Source organism: Silene latifolia, chromosome 5, assembly GCF_048544455.1.
Source record: "Silene latifolia isolate original U9 population chromosome 5, ASM4854445v1, whole genome shotgun sequence".
In the NCBI taxonomy this organism is placed as follows: Eukaryota; Viridiplantae; Streptophyta; class Magnoliopsida; order Caryophyllales; family Caryophyllaceae; genus Silene; species Silene latifolia.
Window position 1 is genome coordinate 41,792,925 of NC_133530.1, and position 22,957 is coordinate 41,815,881.

The 22,957-nt window shown below is 35.5% G+C and overlaps 1 protein-coding gene and 1 long non-coding RNA gene across 3 annotated transcripts; one reads left to right on the forward strand and one right to left on the reverse strand.

The window, feature by feature from the left end:
- Nucleotides 1-2,781, reverse strand: LOC141657328 (uncharacterized). Of its 2 annotated transcripts, none has more exons than XR_012548726.1 (5): nt 2,457-2,781; nt 2,059-2,124; nt 1,218-1,245; nt 377-482; nt 1-231 (listed from the first exon to the last, which is right to left on the reverse strand). It is a non-coding gene; the product is annotated as an uncharacterized LOC141657328 (long non-coding RNA). The 2 variants fall into 2 exon arrangements; XR_012548725.1 differs by having other exon boundaries at nt 1-241.
- A 10,333-nt stretch (nt 2,782-13,114) lies between these two features.
- On the forward strand, nt 13,115-14,274 carry LOC141657329 (calmodulin-binding protein 25-like). The gene has a single exon (XM_074464511.1). It carries the CDS (start codon nt 13,356-13,358, stop codon nt 14,019-14,021), a length of 666 nt encoding a protein of 221 aa, XP_074320612.1. The 5' UTR covers nt 13,115-13,355; the 3' UTR covers nt 14,022-14,274.
- Nucleotides 14,275-22,957: the final 8,683 nt, after the last annotated feature.

Genomic DNA, 22,957 nt, shown 5'->3' on the forward strand with positions numbered 1-22,957 from the left:
ACAAATAGCTGCAAATCAAATTTACTAAAAACTGAATCCAATACAATTTTCCAGTAAGATAATATTTACCAATAATTCACAATCACATACATCTAAACCCTTCACTATATTACTACAAAAAAATATACTTGAACATGTAAATCAACCTATAATACATGATATGCTTTCTTGACAACATACAGCTCAAAGCCCTCGAACCTCGTACAATTCTTTCAAGTGTAATTATTGAACCTGAAATACACTGCATAAATAAGAATGATAATGCATAAACAAGAATGATAATGGTAGTACAATGAGATTTCAATAAATTTCATGAACTTGAAGAAACATAAGGCGCAAACATATTATCAGATGCTGAAGAGGTTAAAATGCTGACCTGCAAGCTGTGATGGACATCAAATTTATCCGCACTATGATCTCAAATCCTTGTACGAGGACTTAAACTTCGTCTGTTTAGCGTGTTTATAATCTCACTCGAGAATCTGTCATGTATTCCGTTAACTCAATTAATATTTTCATCCTTTTTATCAGACAATATAACAAATAAAAAGTACTCCCTCCTCTTTTTGTTCTTCCTGCAATCTCCTCCAAACAATAATATTGATTACCTTTTCTTTTTTAAATAAACTTCTATAACAACCAAAACAAAATGAACAAGTCACAATTAATATCAAATAACTAGCCAATATTTAACCATGTTCAGTAATACGGAGTATATCGATAATTTAAACATGTTTGGCGAAAGTGTAGTAGAGTGAAAGCATAGAGAAGTTATGCAGGTGGAAAGCGATGTCAAGGCAAACTAAAGCGAAGACAAGGGAAGGCGAAAGCGTAACTCAGCAGGAAACCAGTAAACATAGACACATAGTATACCAAAGCAATTTAATTACTCTGAACTTCACATCAAATGTTGCAAAAAATCATCAATACATAAAAGTAGAAGTTTTAGTATACGTGGATAAGCTGATTGTATGGCTAAATGAAGAGGACTTTCCTTCCGCATTAACATACATATAATCAAATTTCCATTTTAATAAAAAATACTTCATCTGTTACTTTACGATATTAAAAATCCGCCCACATATTTTGAAAAACGTATATAACTCAATGGAGCGGAACAAACGAGTATATACTCATGTCCAAAATATGGCTAGAAACTAAACAAATAAATTCAAGTGAAACAAAGAATGAGAAAAGGAGGGACCATGGTAGTTTACCCGAGTGACGACTTTCAAGGTGCTTAATCTGCAACAGGGAGAATAAGATTAACAATAATTAACGTCCTGCACAAGTCCTTATTTAATTCTCATTAAAAAAATTCAAAAAGCCTAAAATTAAGGAAGACATTATGCACACATTAGTTTGAGAAAGAACCCAAATGATTGCATTAAGTTCTTAATCATCTTTCTATTGTTATTCTGCTGCTATTTCTTTTCAGAATAGTAGGCAACAAGATAGAAGCCAACATAATACTTTTGCCTTCTTAAACTCTTCAACACCAAGATTCGAGGCTTGAAAACCGGTAGAAACAAACGAATCTATAAACTGAGAATAAGTAACACGTTGATTAAAGCTGGGTGTTTTTCATCCCAAGTTCTCCGACTCCTTTAACACCGCAAAGCGAACAGACGCCATACTACCTTCCTCCATCAAGAAACTACATTTTAAACCTCATCAAATCAAAACACTTAACATGGAAAGAAAATCAGTCCACCAACTTTGTCAAAATGCCTTCACCATCTAAAGAGTAGTGACCCAGATAAGTTAACAGAAACATTCTTGAGACAAATCATTTCACTAAACAAGTATGTCTAACATCTTGAACCGCTTAACATCTGACATTTGGGATATCATTGGATCTGTATATTATTCCACTTACAATATTACTTCTTTACTACATCCCTGCCATGTCAACAGTCAAGACCATTAAGAGAAAATAAACAACAAAATATTGTCTTTGACAGTTAACCTTTAGCCATCTTACTCGCATTTCTCTTATTCACAATTCTTAAATTCCTTCAAAAGTTTACATTTGGAGCATTACGAATGCAAACCCACCTTAAGGACCTTCTCTAACTTTGCATTTGCAGCATTACAAGCCGATCGCAGTCTCCTCTACATAATCTGGATAACATTTGGACAGTTCATATCTGAATCCATAAATGCATTTATTTTGTAATTCTAAATACATCATATGTTACTAGAGGCAGAAATAAGAAAATAAACTAAAATTGGAATTATCACCACAATTAAACCATAAATTAAGCCTAATTCGAATTATACCCAAAATTCCCAAATTAACATAAACCCTAACATAAAACCTACACATATTTTAATTCCTAATCAAGTTTCAATCATGTATAGGAAACCTAAGATAAGAACAAAATTCGTTTAATTTAACATTAACAAGGAAAACGACAGAACTTAAATTAAAAAAAAAAAAAAGTAAAATGCACCTGAAGCTCGGAAAACGAGACAGACGAAGGTGTTGATGTTGGTGTCGGTAGTGGTGGTTCGGTGCCAGTAGTAGTGGGTGTTGGTGTTGGTCTCGTCGTAGTGGCTCTCTCATGCGTGGATGACAAGAGGGAGTGGTGGTCGTTGGTCAGAGCCGAGGGTAGTATGTGATGGACCATGATGCGGCTTGACATCAACGGTGGTGTTCGATCGACCATCGATGGTCGGTGGAGGGCAAGGGAGCCGTGGGTGGTAAGCATACAAAGGGACTCAAAGGGTGTGTTAGGAAATTAGGGTTGAGGGGAGTGTGAGTAATGAAGATGCGGCTGCAAACGTAAGTTTATTTGAGATCTAAATATTGGCATCGGTTTTAACTTTGCAACCCATGGCAATAATGCGAAATTGACATCGGTTCTATACTTACAACCGATGCCACTCACCCCAAATACACTATTGGCATCGGTTTGTTAGTCATAACCGATGCCATTATCACTTTAAATTGTATTTGCCATCGGTTTTTATTAGAACCGATGTCAATGTGGTGATGCCAATCGCCATAATTCTACTAGTGTTTGTGAAAGACTTTTCTAACATAGCATGGCCTATGACTGCCTTGATGAGGAAAGAGACCAGATTTGTTTGGGATGAGAGTTGTGAGACAGCGTTTCAGACCTTAAAGGAACGTTTGACCACATCTCATATTCTAGCCTTGCCAGACGGATGTGAGAACTTTGAGGTGTATTCTGATGCTTCAAAGAATAGTCTGGGTTGTGTTCTAATGCAGGCGGGGAAGGTTATAGCTTATGCTTCGAGGCAGCTAAAGCCATATGAGGAGAATTACCCTACTCATGATCTGGAGCTGGGTGCAGTTGTTTTTGCTCTTAAGATTTGGAGGCACTACCTTTACGGAGCAACCTTTAAGGTGTTTTCCGATCATAAGAGCCTAAAGTATATCTACACTCAGAAGGAGCTTAACATGCGACAGAGACGGTTGATGGAGCTGATCGGAGATTATGATATGGAAATCATCTATCACGAGGGTAAGGCTAATGTTGTTGCAGATGCTTTGAGTAGGAAGAGCGTTAATTTGCTATGTACGGCCATGTCCTTGCTGAAGCTGAGGGATGAGATGTCTCAGATGGGGATCTTTATGATAAGGAAGGGGGATACCATCGGGGATTTGACGATCAAGCCAGACTTGTATGAGAACATCAAGAGTAAGCAAGAGCTTGATCCTAAGATTCAAGAATGGAATTCAAGAGTGGAGAGTGATACAGTTTCCAGATTTTCTATCCACACAGATGGGAGTGTTCGTTTTGATGGGAGATGGTGTGTTCCTGAGGATGCAGAGTTGAGGAGAGTGATCTTGTCGAAGGCTCATTGCACTACTTATTCGGTTCACCCAGGTGGTGACAATCTTTACAAAGACCTTAAGAAGACTTTCTGGTGGCCAAATATGAAGAGAGATGTAGCTGAGTTCGTGGCTAGATGTTTGACATGTCAGCGGGTCAAGGGTGAGAAAAGGAGACCACAGGGTAAGATTCAGTCTTTGGAAGTACCCGAGTGGAAGTGGGAGTCGATCTATATGGACTTCATTGTGGGATTACCTAGATCACAGCAAGGTAATAACATGATCTGGGTGATTGTTGATCGGTTAACCAAGTTAGCTCACTTTGTTCCTATGAAAGATACCTGGTCTAAGATGCAGCTGGCATTGGGTTACAGGAGACATGTGGTACGATTATATAGGATACCCAAGGATATCGTTTCTGATTGTGATGCGAGGTTCATATCCAAGTTTTGGTAAGAACTGCAAGAGTTGATGGGTACTACCTTGAAGATGAGCACAGCTTTTCATCCGGAAACTGATGGTCAGACGGAGAGAACCATCAACACCTTAGAGGATATTGAGGGCATGTGTCATGGATTTTAGGGGCAGCTAGGAGGACAGACTTGATTTGATTGAGTTTTCATACAACAACAGTTATCATACGAGTATCGGTATGGCACCTTTTGAGGCTTTGTATGGTCGGAAGTGCCGAACTCCAGTTTGTTGGGATGACAGTTCTGAGGCTATGGTTTTAGGACCACGGCTGGTATAGGATATGGTTGAGCAAGTGCAGAAGATTCGGCAAAAGATGAGGGCAGCTCAAGATCGCCAGAAGAGTTATGCCGATTTGCACCGCAGAGACATAGAGTTCGCAGTAGGTGACAAGGTTCTTTTGAAAGTGTCACCTATGCGAGGGGTGATAAGGTGTGGAAACAAAGGTAAGCTAAGTCAGAAGTTTATAGGCCCTTATGAGATTTTGGACCGTATAGGCGAGGTAGCCTACAAATTAGCTTTGCCACCAGCGTTGGACAGAGTCCACAATGTTTTTCATGTTTCACAGCTTCGGAAGTATGTGAGTGACCCGTCACATATACTTGAGGTGGAGAATATCGAGCTTAATGAGTCCTTGTCCTATGTCGAGATTCCTAAAGAGATTGTAGATCGCAAAGTCCGTAAGACAAGGAATGGTGAGACCGTCTTACTCAAGGTACTTTGGTCTAATCACAATGTGGAAGAGTCACATGGGATTCCGAGGAAGCTATGCGTGAACGCTTTCCTAATATTTTTGATCAGTTATGATTGGTTACGGGGACGTAACCATTGTCTTTTTAGGGGGGTAGGAGATGGTTGCATGTGTATTTTGGTCCTTTTTGAGTCGGGATAGTGGGTCTTGTGATGTTTTGTGTAGTTCTTTAGTATTGATAAGTGTTGTTGTGTCTTGTTTTAGATTAGAGTGTGAACTGCGGGACGATGTTCTTTTTAAGGGGGGGAAGACTGTAATACTACGGATTTTCATAAGCTAAGTACTCGACCGAGTAGAGCCTACTCGGCCGAGTAGTATCAATAGTGTATTCTGTTTGGCTTCTGCCGAGGAATACTCGGCCGAGTATGACGAATACTCGACCGAGTAGAGGATACTCGGCCGAGTATCCTCCATACTCGACCGAGTATCCGGTCTAGCGAGTATTATTTCAGCGGTTAGGTTCGGGAGTAATTAGGAATTATATATTCGATAATCAGTTTCTAAAAACATCATTTGCAAACCTAATTACTTTTACGATAACCTAATCACTGCCAAATCTCCCACTGTGTGTGTGTACATCGTAGCCCTTGCATTCAATCTCTCGTTCCATCGTCGGTAAGTCCTTATCCCCATGTCATTAATGATTTATTCTAAGGGTTGCTTTATGTATGAATTGGGGAAAAGGGAATTGTGAATTGTGCAATGTGTAATTGTGTGATGTGATTATTGTATAAGAGAAGACTTCATAGAGGAGTCATTCTAGTTGTCCATTTCTCCATAGTGTTGTTGTTGCTAAGGTAGGATTTCCCTACTCGGTTACTGTTAATTGATTTAAGATTGTGTTTGTTTTGTAACTGTTGTTATCTGTTGATCATCGGAGTATGGGCGTTGGGGTGACGGTGGTGATGTGGTTGTGTTGTGACGGTGGTGGTGTTGTGGCAGTTGTGATGCTGTGGTACTGTGATGTGTGTGTTGATTGTGGTGGATTCACTTGCGGGAGTGGCTTCACACCCTAGTTCGCCCTCCGTGGAACCCGACACAGGAGGGGATGTGCACATTAAGGGACAGGGATTGTCGCTCGTTGATGAGCTGGACTTGGTGGGATGGGTTGCGGCCCCCCATAGGCGAAGTGGATTACCTGTTGCGATGGGTAATCCGGCAGGGCTACACACTTTGGTGTGTAGTCGGTTACTGTGGAGGATGATCAGCCGGTTACATTGTTTGTTTGTCTTACATTGATTGAACGGTACTGACCCCATTGTTGTTGTTGTGGAATCTGCTATGATCCATTCGGGGATGGTGAGCAGGCTTGACATGTATTGCTTTTGGTGAGCTTGGGCAGTCATGGGGGAGTCGTCTTCACCAGTTGTAGTATCACAGCCTCGAGTCTTAGTTATGATTTCGTAGTTGTCAACTGTTGAATTTACTTTATTGGTTTTGGATTTGGATTTGATTTGTTGTAAACATTTATACTTTTACAGACGCTTTTGATATATACTAACCTCGGGCAACCGAGATGGTAACACTCTTTCATGGTAGGGTGGTCCTGATAAGGCACCTTGGTATGAGGGGTGTTACAGGTGGATAGCCCTCGTTTTGGACTGCATCTTAATGTCTCCAAGACGGAGGTCTTTTGGCCTGTTGAGGATCCTTAGAGTCGGCTTCCTGGGGTTTTCCCCCCTTCTATTTCTCGGCCATTGTGTGGTGTTACAGTTTTGGATGGACCTGTTAGTGCTTGTCCTCGTTTTAGCAGTGAGATTGTGGCGAAGAGAGTAATCAAGACCATTGAGCTAATGGATTTAGTTGCGAGGATTGAGGACTTGCAATGTGAGTTGCTTCTACTTCGAGCTTGTACTGGTATTTCTAAGCTCTATTTCTCACTTCGTACTTGCTCCCCTAGTGTTTTTGGGTCGGTCCATCTTCCTTTTGATGTCGCTCTTCGCTTCAGCTTGGAACGTATTATCACCGCGTTTGGGCCGGGTTTTGGGGATTGGCAGTGGCACCTTGCTACATTCCCTTTTCATCTTGGTGGTCTTGGTGTCTATGCGGCGGGAGATGTTTTATTTTATGCTTTTATTGCGTCCCGGCCGTTTGCAGTCTGCTGGTTTGCAGGCTAAGCTCCTCGATCCTTCTGGTATTGTAGCTGCAGGCCCTGCTTTTGATGATGTTGCGCGAGTGTTTACAGCGACTACAGGCTCTGGTATATTAGGTAACCCTAGTGAAATTGCTGCCCCCAAACTTCTGAAGAAATTGGCAGATATTTATTTCGTGACGGTTGCTGCTGCCTCAGAGTCTGTTTTCTCTTTGACACCACGCCAGCTTGCTTTATGGCAGTCTCAGCAGGGTTCTCACTCTTCTGATTGGTTACGTGCGGTTCCTATCTCGGGGTTGGGTCAGACTATGAACGGGAGGACTTACCATAGTGTGCTTGGGTATCGTCTGGGTGTTCCATTATTCACGGTATCTAGGCCCTGTCCTGCTTGCTCTCGGGTTATTGCTGAGGATGTTTTTGGGGACCACGATGTTTCTTGTACGGGACTGTGGGCGTTAAACATCGGCAGAACCTCGTCCGGGACACTCTTTTCGACATCTGTTATAGATCTGGTATTACTGCGGGAAAGGGGGTTGATATCGGTTTGGTTGATGGACATGGTGGCTCTCTTCGTCCTGCGGATTTGTTGCTTTATTCTTGGGACAGAGGGCGTGATGTGTGCGTTGACTTGACAGGTTCTTCTCCTTTGACTCAGACTGGGATGACGGATTTTGTGCCTAGCCGGGTTGTCGCTAATGCTGCTCAGCGAAAGTGTGCTAAGTATGGGATTTGTGCACGGCAGCGGGCTATGGTTTCCTTCGTTTATCTTTCTCTTCACTTGGGGAGTTGGGTTCGGATGTTGTTGCCTTGCTCAAGCGGATCCTATAACAATGAAGAAGAAGAAGAAGAAGAAGAAGAAGAAGAAGAAGAAGAAGAAGAAGATATAGGAATAGTATAATATTATAATACTAGGAATTATTATAAGAAGTTGCGAATTTAGGAAATAAATTAGCGTGTAACATAACTCAGCGAGTTCAGCTTTGCGCACTGATTTTTGAACAGCTGTTATTTCTTCGTTACTTATCGAAGCAAGGCTTGTGACCATGCATTAGAAAGCTAAGACAATAAAATTTCATCTCCAAGTTGAATCGCCTTCATATAAGCTCTACAACCCTAGATATGACCATTTTAAAATGCCTCTAAAACAAGTGATCACATTTCCAAGTATGACACATTTGTGCAAGCTCTCTATTAGTCTTTCATAGTCTACCTTTTACTTAGACACACATCATGGGTCCTACAACCTTAAAATATGAGGGGTATTACAAAAATGGAAAATTTGCGGATGTTACAAGGTATCCCAGATAAATACATCTTGGATCGTTGGAGCAAGGATTTGGTTAGAGGATACGAAAACATTCGGGTTAGGTATTACAAACCGGATGAGTCAGAACATGTTAAAAGGTCTCTTAAGATAACGGTGAAAAATGATTACATTAAGAGGTTGGCTATGAAAATTGAAGGGTCTTCCGCCATTTATACTAGCAAAATCGATGAACTAATCAAAGAGTTGGAGGCTCATGCTGGGATACAGACTATAGATTCATTTGCGGCAGGTGGAGTTTCCTCAAAAATGTGGGGTCGGAGGAGAGTACGACCTAGGGAGACTACCATAAACACACCTCAACAATAAGGTGACATTAGAGACACCCCCCCCCCCCCTCCCCCGACAAGCGAGGGAATATCAGAAGACGTATCGTAAGACAGACAAAGAGGAGGAGAAGGACAAATGATGATGATCCGACGACCACTACGCTCCCCCCAAATACGAACCCAGCCCGACATGTTGCAAACGATGATGATTCATCCTTTATGAGTGGCTTTAGTGGTACACAAAATACTCCATGTTTTACAGTGTCACAGAATATTCCGACGTTCTCTCAATCACAGCAGACTCCACAATACAGGTCACCGTATTTAAATTCTCAAGATACTCATTATATATATAGGCTGTAGCTTTAAAATAGGAAGTATGAATTCTTTTTTTTTTTTTTTTTTTTTTTTTTGTAAATCATTTGATTTCTTTAAACAAATAATGTATGATCAAACAAAATCAATGATTATTTTTCTTAATTCATTTTCACAGTATTTTCCTTAATATTTCTAAGACACTTTCAATAAAAGTCTATGTTTTCACGTATTAAAATAACATTCGGTTAACTTATGCAAATTTATGCCAAAAAAAAAACCCCACAAGAGGATTCGAACACGAGACACTTAGTAAGGAAAGCATCAACTAAACCACTACACCACTATCGTGTGACATTTCTAGTCCTATATTATTTTTGTTAGTATATATATATATATATATATATATATATATAGAGGCGGGATCCGGTGAGGACGGCTAAATATTTGAGGATTGAGGATTGCAATACAATATCACGGGTTCTTCAATACAATATCACGAAAAAAATCAGACTTGTCAAAAAAAAAAAAATTTTTATAAAAAAAAAATATTTTTTTTTTGCGCAACTATTTTTTTCGTGTGATATTGTTTCGAACAACCTGTGATATTGTATTGAATATCACGAAAAAATCAGACTTGCCCAAAAAAAAAAATTTTTTATAAAAAAAAATGTTTTTTTTTTTTTTGCGCAGCTATTTTTTTCGTGTGATATTGTTTCGAACAACCTGTGATATTGTATTGAATATCACGAAAAAAATTAGACTTGTCCAAAAAAAAATATATATTTTATAAATTTTTTTTTTTTTTTTTTTTCGCAGCTATTTTTTTCGTGTGATATTGTTTCGAACAACCTGTGATATTGTATTGAACAACCTGTGATATTGTAACGAAATCCTCAATCCTCAAAAAGATAGTGTATCCTCACATGATCCCATTCCTATATATATATATATATATATATATATATATATATATATATATATATATTAATATATATATATATAAGGCCCTTTTCACTTTCCGTCATGGATATTAGCATATACCCCCTCCTATTCACTCATTTCCTCCCTCTTTCCGTTTTCATGGTAGTCGGATTTTCCTACCTCTTTCCTTTTTTGGAAGGTTTTGTGTGGTCCAAAATCAATTGTATGTGGGGTAGAGTGTTTTGGGTGGTTCAAAATCATTTTCTTATTTCTTGTGGAAAATGGAAGGGGAGGAAATGAATGCATAAGAGGAAGTATAAATTAAACAAATAAAATATTAATTAATTTAATTTAAATTTTAAAACAATGTGTATAAAACAAAACATAACTTATTCATACCCAAATAAGCAAAAAAACAAGTACAACGAAAATTAATCATAAAACAATTTAATTTAATTTAAAATATAAAATTTTAATTAAAAAAAAAATTTAAACAAAAGTTACATATAAGACAAAACAGAAAGTATTATATGAAAAAAATTAATTGAAAAAACAATTAATTAAAAAAAATTAAACGCAAATTAAGTACTTCCGTAAATACATAAACATACGAATAAGGAATGTATACGTATATTAAATCATGCTGTATAAAGAAATTAATACAGGAGTATGTACGTATATTAAATCTTAGAAGTTGAAGTAGCGTATATAGGAGTGTGTACGTATATTAAAGGTATACATAAATATACGAAATATTAAAGATATACATAAATAGTTAAAATAATAGAAAGTATTAGTAATAAATTAGAGTTAAATAAAAAATTATAAGAAAAGTAATTTTAAATAATAGGGTTGATGTGATTACCGAGAAATATTTATTAAGGGTGTAATTAATGAAGCAATCAAGCTATTTAAGGAATTAATTCAGATTCTTCAAAATTGACAAGTGGAGCGTTTTTATTGGTAGTGTATGAAGGCCTCATACACCTGGCGTAACTCTAACATCTTCCTTACATAAAAGCTAAAACATTTCGTTCCCTGTGATTGACTTCTAAATTTTAGGGGATGGAAAAATATTTAATTTCAATGGGTTTACCGATGTTCTATGCAATGAATTAATTACTCCCTCTCTTCTCTCCAACCAATTACTCACTCTCCAACTTTTGTTAATCAGTCTCTAACTTTTATTTCATTAACACTATTAATATATATTAACAAAAATAATAAATTACAATTACAAGAACTATTAAAACCTTCAAAAAATCATCCTCCGGCCTTTTAACCTAACTTCTAATGATTTTAGTTTTTTTCTGAACTAGTTTTTTTGATTCGTATTAACTTTTTAGTAGAAAAATAATTTTCTATGATTTTAATGCAAAGATTAAAAATCATTATCATTAGTAATAAAAATGTATCTAGATGCAATTACCAAGTCTTTAAAACCATGAATTAATTTTTCCTAATTTTACCTAGCAAATATTTAGACAGTATAAAAATTTAAAAGATGTATCTAAATCCAATAAAAATGGTAATATTTTGTTAATTATAATCATATACTTAATTTAATTTTCATCTAAAAATCATTAATTAAAATTGAATAAACCTTCAAATAAATCAAAATGCATATCTTTAATAATAAACAAATAATATACAGAGATTAAACTAAGATTACAAACAACAACAACAACAACAACAACAACAACATAGCCTTAATCCCAAAATGACTTGGGGTCAGCTGACATGAATCATCCTTTAGAACTGTCCATGGGTGAACGCACACCTCAAAATGCGAATAGAAAAGTGAAAATGAAAAACAAATGGAAGAGCGGAAATGTAATGCAAAGTCAAGGTAAACTAAGATTACAAAAATACATTAAAATTATCTATTATCTATGAAACCCAACAAAACTCATAAATTCACATGAACTACATGTAGACCTGTCAAAACCCGACCCGGCCCAAAAAAAGACTGTAACTTGACCCATAAATAACCCGCAAATAACCCGATTTTTTTCAACCTGAACCCGAAAGATGCCCAAACCAGTTTTGACCCGTAAACAACGGGGCGGGTTAACCGTTGGGTCAAGACAATATATCATCCTTAAAATACGCAATGTCTTGCATGTATTGACTTGTATTTTTTTAAGGAAAGATATGTATATATGTGGTAAGTATGTCACGTCCATCACCTGGAAGTGTGTGTCATATTGTCACTTTCATCGTAGTAAGTTGAACCGTACTCCACGTTAGCAGTGCATGACACCTCATCACGTCGGAACACATGCAACGTCATCGATCACCTCGAAATGTGTGACACGCCGTAACTTTCGCCCTAGTACGTCGAACCGCATTCCACGTTAGCAATACCACTTCATCACCTCACCACATACCACGTCTTCACCACGAACGGTGTGTCATGTCATCACTTTGAAATGTGTGTCATACCATCACTTTCATATAGTGTAATATTGAATATAACAAGCAAAAAAAATGTGTCCTATTACTAATATCATATATTAAGCTAGATAATTATAAAAATTAAGAGTAACTATACGTTCATAATTTAAATTAAAGAAATTGAACATTTGTAAGAAGGCGTTAATCAAACCCGTTTTAACCCGAAACCCATATAAACCTGTATTTTACAAACCCGAAATGGACCAGACGCGTATTTACACGATCCGAAATGACCGAACCTGTAACCCGTCCGATCGACCCGTTTGACAGCTCTAATTACATGCCTGTACTTTCCGAATTGATGATTCAATCAAACTCAGGAAAACATTAAATATTATCAGAAGTATTTTAACAAATAAGAAGAATAGTTAAATACTCCACTAAGTATGAAAATACTCAACTTCATATCAATAGATCTTTCATTTTTTCAGTTGATTGAATATTTTTGGATAAAAGATTTTGATAATCATTTTATATAAAGAAAAATAAAATAACTATTTAAAATGTACTTTGCGAAACATACCAACAACATATTCATTCTGATTCAGTGTAATTTTTACATGGGTTTAAAACGAGTAAAATTTTTACACGAATTTAAAACTAGTTACTCGTTGTATAAATGTCGTAGGAGGAAGGAAGAAGGGTGAGTACGTGTCCCGAGGAACGCGGTTATGAAGTCCCCACCAATCCTCGTTACTATCCCCCCCTCTCTCTACCTAGCCTCCTATTTATTCCCCCCAACTCTTCCTTCTCTTTCTCCCCATTCCTCCTCATTTCCTCACTTGCCTTGCTCTACAAGCACAAAACGCAACTCTTTCCTTCTCTAACAAAACTCCTTAAATCCTACTCAATTTATTCTTACTTCACTCACTCTCTTCACTTTTGAACCCAAAACATTAAACATTACACCCTCCGATTCTTAGAAATTGCTCCGTTTATTTTAAAAAATGACGTCTTTTGAAAATATAGGTAGTAGCGAAACGTGGGCGTTTCGTCCATCGTTTGAAACTTCCTGGTTCTCCGACGATTTTGATAGAGACACCGAGTTATTCACCAAAGCCCTCACTCAATCCATCACACACGGGTCTAGTCACAAAGACGTTTCAACATTTTCCGAAACGCCATCATCATTACCAGTACACAGCGTCTCCACCTCAGGCGGGTCAGAACCCGAAACGCCATCCGTTTCAAAACGCCCGCCTCGAAACCCTCTCTCTGTTAAATCCGCCAAGCGAAAGTCCCGCGCCTCGAAACGGTCTCCCACAACATTCATCACAGCCGATCCGGCTAACTTCCGGGCCATGGTCCAGCAGGTGACCGGCGTCCGGTTTAACTCCGGATCAGGTCCAATCCTCAAGCCCGAACCTCATCGAGCTGGGCTCGGGTCAGGTGTGGTGAACCGGTTACAGGGTGGTGGTGGTGGGTACTTGTTGCCTACGCTTGACACGTCGGCGTTTCTGTTGGGCCATCACCAGCAGATAGTGGGCCCGAGTAGTGGTGGAGGTGTGGCCCAGGGTTTTGGTGGGCCGAACCCTGGTGAGGTTGGTGGGTCCGGGTTTGATTTTGATGGGTTTTCTTGTTTCCCGACTCTTGAATCCGGGAAAGTCATGTAGATGTGGTTAATTGTCGTTCTTCTGAATTCCGATTAGACTCAATATTGGGAGAAACTTGAAAATGTAAGATGGATTTTAAGTTAGAAGTAATATTTTATCAAACTAATCATGTTTAATTTTATGTATGATGATAGTAACGAATTAATGATGTACTTGATTCGAAAGTTCTAACTACATTTTGTTTTGGATTAGTCTCACCTATAATCGTTGTACTTATTCTTATTTGAAATGAATGACCATGCTGTTCTTTGAACTTTGGTTTACTTAGTTCAGTTCAAATAATTTGAGTCTTTAAAAATAACGTTGAACTGAGGTTTATAATTGAAACTCAAATTACAATATTGTACGACGATTTTATAAACTGTGTGTGTTGTAGCAAGTGAATTTGAGTGACTCACGTCAAGCAACACTTTTGAAGAATCGACAAATCATCCAATAGAGGTTTTATCATCGATAATATTGATGTTTTGCTATTTGGCATCTTCTTTCACTTTCGCTTTCTTTTACCGCTTTGGTCACCCTACTGGCCTACTCTACAAATTTCCTTCGTTCATTTTATAGAGGATTTCTCTATTTCTGTTCGTGAGATGTGACACTTTTGTCATCACAAAAGATATACACGTAATATTGGGCATTTTTAAGGTTTTTGATAAATTATTGTTTTTTTTTTTTTTTCACAAATTATTGTTTAAGACGAATATCGAAATATGAAAAAATTGGTAAAAGACTTGTCAAATTTATGTAAGTGAAATATTATTCGGCTTGTTTTGTTAATCTTAAGAGCTGTTTAATTTTATGGTTGATTAATTTTCTCTTTATTTATCTCAATAAAGATGCTTTTTTAAGAAGAAAAGGTTAAAATTTGTAGTGAAAATGAATTTTCCAATTTATAACAAGAAGTTTTTCCATGTCGCACGTAAAATCTAAATAACCTCAGAAAATAGAACTTGCTAGTTATATAATCTATATTTATCCACGAGAATGTCAGCACCAATGAATAATGTTTGATTCAAAAGTTTGTAATTTTACGATTCACTCAATAGCAGAAAAATTATATGCGAAATATTTTCTCTTTTCTACCGGATGTACACTCTTACTCTCAATCAAGTTCAAAAGTTTGTAATTTTACGATTCACTCAATGACAGAAAAATTATGTGCGAAATATTTCCTCTTTTTTAACAAATGTACTCTCTTACTCTCTCAATCAAGTTCAAAAGTTTGTAATTATCTTTTTTGATAAACACAACCTACCTAATTTTCTTTCAACCTTGACTAGTACACTTAATAAATTCATTTTAATTAAGTCAAATGGGCAAAGTAATAGATTAAATTAATTCATTTTTGTGTACAGTAAGATGTTGATCTAGAAAAGTTGTCATTAATGAGACGATTATTGACCTTGGCTAAGTCGTAGTCAATTATTAGTGGAGTACATCATTTAAAGTAGGTGTTCTTGGACGATTAATGGACTGATGGTGGTGTTTGGTGCAGTAAGAAAAAAAAACCTACTTAGATTTGTGGCTAAGTAATATATATGGGTATATTATTTTTATTATTTTATAGGGAGTATAATTTGTACTGTATATTATATATTACTAATATATTTCAAGGGTGTGTACTTAATCTTTATTTTTAAGTACCTTGTACTTATAATATATACGCGTATTATTAAGAATGTGCTTCATTATTTTATTATGGATTTAAGACTTCTATCTACGGAGTATAATAGAATGTATATTCACATTTCTTTTATAATTTTAGCTCCATCTTTGTTATCATTTTCATTTTCCTTATGCAATAAAGCCTTTAGAATTTAATTTTTAGTGCTCCCTGCTCCTAGTCAAGATAAACAAATTAAGAATGGTAATGGTGACGTGAGAATAGCATCAGTGTATATGAGCGTATGACGACCCCTTATCCATGAGTAATGCTATGTAGCCCAAACTTTCACAAGTAGGCCAAGTTTTGTGACAAATATTTCAGAGTACTTGACTAATCAAGAGTCAATGTACCTTAGATTAGTCATTGAATGGTAATGTGCTATAGTACTCCCTATTTATGATCGATGGATGACTTCATAGAGTCATCCCTTTGGTATTTATTATCGTATCCATTTTCTTTATTGATTTGCAAATCCATATGTCATTCCTCATTTTTGAGCCACTTGCATCATTATCTAAATATAGTGTAGGCGTACAAGATTAGCACAATTTCTTATCCTTATTATTAAAAGAAAAAAGAAGAAATATAAACCCAACTGCATTATCGACGTCTCTGAGATCTCCAACACAAAGTTTACTCGTTTTCGAGCCCATGTCTTTGAGGTAAATTACCCCCGTTTCTTTCCTAGGAAGTAGGGGCCTAATTTGCGCCTTTGGCCCATTCACTTTCACTCTTAACCCTGATTTAAAGGATAAATGTTGTTCTTATCGCTTTTATTAACCTTGTCCCGGTGGTCACCCCAATTCAGACCTACATTTGCTCCAAAATTGAATCTTTATTTCTTACTCTCCGGTGGAGAAGAAATATGCATCACCGACATTTTATAAGATAAATTATTTGGGAATATAAATAAGTTTTTTTTTACTATACAATAGAATAAATATATCTATCTTAAAAAAGACAAACCCACTTCGAGCTTCAGCAAAACTAAGAACATAGCGGTCAAAACTGAAGCGCATAGCAAATTGCAAATTGAGTGGAGTAGTTTGTTTAGAAAGCACATACTGGTCAATATTATTCCAATTCCTAATCCCCCTCACCATTTACCATTATGAGAATAAAATTCTCACGGCTGTTTGGTAAACAGTATATTGGTCAATTTTTAGCATATTCAAGAATTTTAGTATGTTTGACCAATTAATATACTAGTTTTAGTGTTTGGTAAATAACATATTGAAACAGCATATTTGAGGTCAATATATTGTTTTACAATATGTTGCTTACCCCAGCATATTGGTTAGCATATTGTAAAATAAGAAAATTTTCTCCATTTTACAAAGAAAACTAACAATCTACTAATCGTAATCTGTCAATTACCAAACACTCAAATTAATTCTGTTAATTAATTATAATATGCTAGTCAAACCTTCTGATAAAATCTGTCATTTATAATCTGCTTTTGCAATCTGGTTATCCTGAAATTAATCCGCGTTTTACCAAACAGGACCTCAATAGTTTCCCCCCGAAAGAAATCTGAGTTAAATAAGAAAACAAAACTTTATTTTTATTAAATTATTATCTTTTAATTAAGATATAATCTTTAATTCTTGATCTTTAATCGTTATAATGTTTTTTAAACTAAAATATAATTATAATCTTTTAAATAAAATAAAATAAAACTGGTATAAATCTAAATATTCGTATATGAAAACTCGATAAATTGATATTATTAGTTTCGCATAAAAAAAAACTTACCACGTACTTAATTCGTATAAAAAAATTATAAACTGATATTATAAAGTTTCTGATAAAAAAAAATCTTTATAATTATTTGAGAAAATTTATAAATTGAAATCATTAGTTTTGTGGTAAAAAAATTTCATTAAAATACACATTTTATGACTTTACTCAATTCTTTTGGTAGTTTTCAATTTAAATTTTTTATCCTCCTATTAAAATATGAAAAATTAATAATATACAATTTAAAATCTATAAATAATACTCCCTCCCATTCACAATAAACCTCCCTATTCAATTTGGCACAAATATTAAGGAAACACACTACCCCACCATATAATTAAATTTGAACCACACAAATACATTACCCCACCATACAATTAAATTTGGACCACACAAACACTTACCAAAAAAGGAAATAGGGAGGTTATTGTGAATAGACGGAAAAGGAAATAGGGAGGTTTATTTTGAATGGGAGGGAGTACATTATAAACTAAAGAATTTATAAATACCGCGCGTACATACATGCGTGGGATCCATCCTAATTTCTTACCACTTGTCAAAAGGACTTTGTGGTGACGAAGTAAATTTATTGAACAAGTACTTGGTACAATTATTTGTTGTTGATGGTGATTGTAGATTTCACTTGTACTCACCAAGTAAATTCTATATGCTGATGAAAGTGCTTTCCTCATACTGTAGTAGTCTAGAACAATGTTGTCAGGATCGGGATTCTACTTTGAATCGATGAGAGGGTAGGATCGAATCGGTAGAATTGGATCGTACAATCGTAAGATTCTACAAATTCACTAAATATAGTTTTTTATTTGGTAAAAATAAATAGTTGAAGATCAAAACACTTATTTATACCCAAAATATTTATAATTAATGAGTTTAGTATCATTTCATGAACATGTTTCTACAAATGATATGAAATTTGGATTTTACAATGTCGTTATATAAAATTTATTTTAATATGTTTACTATGGAGTCGGATCGTAGGATCGTGGAATCGTATTATGATTCTACCTCTAGAAAATTTCAAATAAATAGGATCGTAAGATTCTACAAACATGATAGAATCGTATGATCCGGGATCGGACAAGCATTTTTGGATCGTAAAATCGTAAAATCATAGGATCGAATCGGGATTCTGACAACAATGGTCTAGAACAACACCTACACCAACTAGGCAACTAGCCCTTTGCCTGGTTATTGTTGCTTCATTTTCGATTTAGATAGCCACGCACGTATTGAGATTTTAGATTACGATAAATCACAATTTGATAGTTCCAAATACTCTTAAAGGCTTAATGAAGATGTTATGCAAAATAAAATTCAACATTTTTACTAAGCTATAAAACAATTGATTGGGAAAAACAATCATCAATTTCAGATATTGGTTAAAATAATTTTTTACATAATATTAAAGGCATGTTATCGAAAAGGTCGCAAGTTCAAATTTTGGAAGCCTTTAACAAACAAGGTCTAAAATCATTTAAACAATTGATTAAATTCATTCTACATTTGGTCAATTTTGTTTTTAACTATCATTTCTAATTATATTTTTGAACAAGTAACTTTAAATAAAATTGTACTCCGTATAATAGTTCATTCATTACTTCTATTTACACGAGATTATAAATTACACTAAAACTTGGGAGAGACGGTATTTCAATAAGTTATTGAGAAAACGGTCTTCCGTAGCATTTTATTTATATTTCGTGACCTTTTTATTGTTGATCGTGACATAGTAATTTCGTACCTATTTACATAATACATGTACCCATTTTATATTTAATCATGATTTATACCTATTTTATATTACCTTTAGTATCATTTTTTCTTAAAATTGTAAAATAGTCTTTCAATAAACTTATTGTGGGACTGTCTAATTGTCCGTCTCTCAGCAGACCTACTCTATAAATTATTACTCCCTTTGTTCCAGTCATTAGTTTATCTTTTCTATTTTGGGATATCTCATCAATTTGTTTACCTTTCTATATTAGGAGTGTTTGTTCTTTATGATTTTTGTTTATCTTTTCCATTTTGGGATGTCTCATCGATTTGTTTACCTTTCTATAATGAGAGTGTTTGTTATGTATGATTTGACCATTCATACGACCATACACATCATGATTCACTTGTCATTCAATACTACTAACTACAAATGGTCCCCTCTTTTATCTTTAATGAATGTGTCAAAAACAAAGATAAACAAATAATCGGAATAAATGGATATAAAATAATAAAAGTATAAGAATAAAGAAGAAACAATAGGTCTTGGTATAGACGGGTGAGGCGAACAGACGGATAAATACCTCTAATAAAATGGGTAGGGGGGACAAGGTGGGGCACCCCCATATGCTTCCCACTTTATGGCAAATGGGTATTTTATGAGGAAAAATGGTATCCGTCTATACGTATAGACGGATAGTGTCCGTCTATAATGAGAATTTGTGAAGAAGAAAAGGAGTAAGGCTACATTTGTGATGAATTGATGATCCAGCGGTAGAAATTCAAAAAGGAGAATGCATGGGAATATGAGTGTGCATGGAGAAGAGATTAAGTTAATTATTAGTGGGAGAAGTTGTTGACCAACGACGTTGAGGCAGTCAGTGCTCTCGTGTCTTGTTGCTTTTGAGGTTACCATGTTTGCTTTTTAAAGTTCAAAAAATAACTAATAGTAGGACCATTTTTTTGATCCATTTATTATTCAGTCCGTCTTGCTTCAGACCGTAAAATACGTCTGAAACAATAAGACCTCTCACAAGTGGAAATCACATGGGTGGTGGGACACCTATGTGTTTTCCACTCACTTCCTAAATGGGTATTTTGTGAGAGGAAACGGTCCGTCTTATTATTTTAGACAGATCTTATCTGAAATAAGAATTTGGGTTTATTATTAGGATCAATGGATTGCCTTTGTTTTTAAAACTCCTTTATCACACTCTATGATCCCATTTCCGTCCGTATCATAAGTCATAACCTCATTTCATCGTTAGCTTCTTTAATGCTGTTAACTGGATGAAATCATTTGTAAAAAATCATTCAAATAAAGAGAACTGGGTTTTGTATATCTTGATTAGAAGGAAATAGAATGTAGAAAGTAAAAGAAATTTTTGGCCTAAAATCGTAATTATGTTAATGAAAGTAATAACAGAAGCACAAATTCTCACTTTAGACTTACATTATCCGTCTAAAGTTGCAGATGTGTCAAATATCACACCACTTTCATAATAAGATAAACAACAAGTGGGATGTCACGACTTTGTCTTATTATGTAAATGGTGACATATTTGACCCGTCTACACTTTAGACGGATAAACCCGTCTAAAGTGAGACTAATTGTAACATAAGATTGGAGATCACATATGTTTAACTAGCTCAAATTTTGACATTTTATGTCAAACAACCTTGAACCAACCTTAATCTCGACTTTTAATTTCCGGAGTTAATTTTAATTCTATCAAAATTCACACAGATTATGGATGGAATAAACATGTTTATTAGTTTTGCCTAATTCTTTTACTGGTTTAACATTCATCGATTCATAATAAATAAATGTTCATACGTCATCCTTCCCGTTAATTTGTTTTTCTATTTCATTTTTGGGTGTCCCACTCATTTTCGTCATTTGTATTTCTCACTCAATAACAATATCCACAAATAGATCCCTCTTATCTCATTGATCTTTGTCAACAAATTCAAAGTAAACAAATGACCAATACGAAGAGTATATAAAATATTGGGAATGATATCACCATTGCACTTTTTATTAATTCCACAACAATATAAATTTAGTTTAAAAATATGTTACTCCATATAATTTACTGTCTTATAATCAAGAGTTATACTAATAATTTTGGAATGACATTATGCCTTCCTAAAACAAATTGTCCCAATCACGCACTAGTAACGTAAGAAATGAGCAAGCTAGATACGAATGAATAATGTCTCATAAATGGAGAAATAGGTAAAGGAAAGAGAAGTGGGGTTACAGTGTTACACCGCTTACACGTTGAATGTTATAGGATCAATGTCAGTGTCATTCCTGAAGAGGGCTGACTTTTAGCAGTCAGTATCAAGTAGCTATGCAATGGTCCTTTTTTATGCTAACGAGGCAGCATCTCTTTTTTGTCCTTTCTTTTTATTCTCACTATTCCATCGGTGCTATTGTCCCCTACTTTGGTCCCACTCTTACTCTACCTCATGCTTACATTTGCCTTCCGTCATCTCCAAATCGGCACCCTTATCAATTTAGAGAAGCCATACTATTCGGATTTTCATTTAAAACGGGTATATTCATTTTAAATTTAAAATGAGTTAAATATATCATGTGAATGAGTAAATAAAAGTGAAATATAAAGGGAAAGACAAAAATCTATCCTATATCTATGTGGGATGATAGATTCGTGAACAATATTTTTTTTTCTGTCTAGAACCATGCCCTTGAAATGAGTAATCAAAATCGATTAACCCTCGAACTACCTGATCAAGTTTAAAACTTGAGCTCCAATCGCAACCAGAAATTCTACTAATAACTTGGTTTGAGTTTTGACACGCCTAATAACGTCTGGATTTAGGGAAATCAAGAGCCGAAGCTCTGATACCAGATTATATGAGTGCGAAAGCGATTTAAATAAATGAACGATGATAGTGGTGAAGATCGAACTCGTGACTCGTGAGACCGAGGGACACATTTGAATCCGTAGGGATATTTGCTTGGATTAGACCTATAATCCGAACAATGGTGAAATATAGTCAAGATCTATTGACCATAATTCGGGTTATTGCTAGAGACGCGTCAAACAGTAACAAAAGTCAAATTGAAAACTCGTCGAATCCGAATTACGCAAAGCTGCGTTTTTTTTCTTATAACTTGACTTCTCTATCGACCGAAAGATAACTAAAAGATAAAAGATAACTAATGATAGGAATAAAAGATAGCGATAATAAGCTATAACTTAATTAATAGTCTAACAACTAATGAAATTGGTCCAATATTGATTCGGTCCAAATTGGCTCGACTAGGGCCAATCGTGCCAGGATATTATATTATTATCCTTTTACTCCCTCCATTCAAATCCAACTTTCTCTTATTCTTTAGATAAAGATCTCTCTAGGGTTTCCTATGAGGGTTTCCGTCTAGGCTACGTCTTCGCTCCTTCCTTGTTTTTGAAGGCAAATCTCTCGATTTCGATCGCGGAATTTGTAATTTTCTTCATTCTTTCTCTTCCTAATCTCTCAAATAATTCGTTTGTTTTTTTAGCACAATTCGTTTATGCACTTCAGGTATGTCTGTCCCACCGCAAGGAAAAAACAACCATAGGGTTTTATATGATCCATTGAGGGACCGTGGGAAGGGTCAAATGGCTGATAAGGATGATGTTGAGTTTATGGATTCAAGTACCTAAGAGGGGGAGGGGGCGAATTAGGTACTATTTAAAAATTTATAACTCCAACTTTATTGAATTAAAGTGAGTTACGAGAACAAAAGAGATGAGAGGATACTTTGAATAATATTGAAAGATTG

What these genes read in the sequence shown, in the direction of transcription:
- LOC141657329 (XM_074464511.1), top strand. Translation starts at nt 13,356, where the DNA reads ATGACGTCTTTTGAAAATATAGGTAGTAGCGAAACGTGGGCGTTTCGT.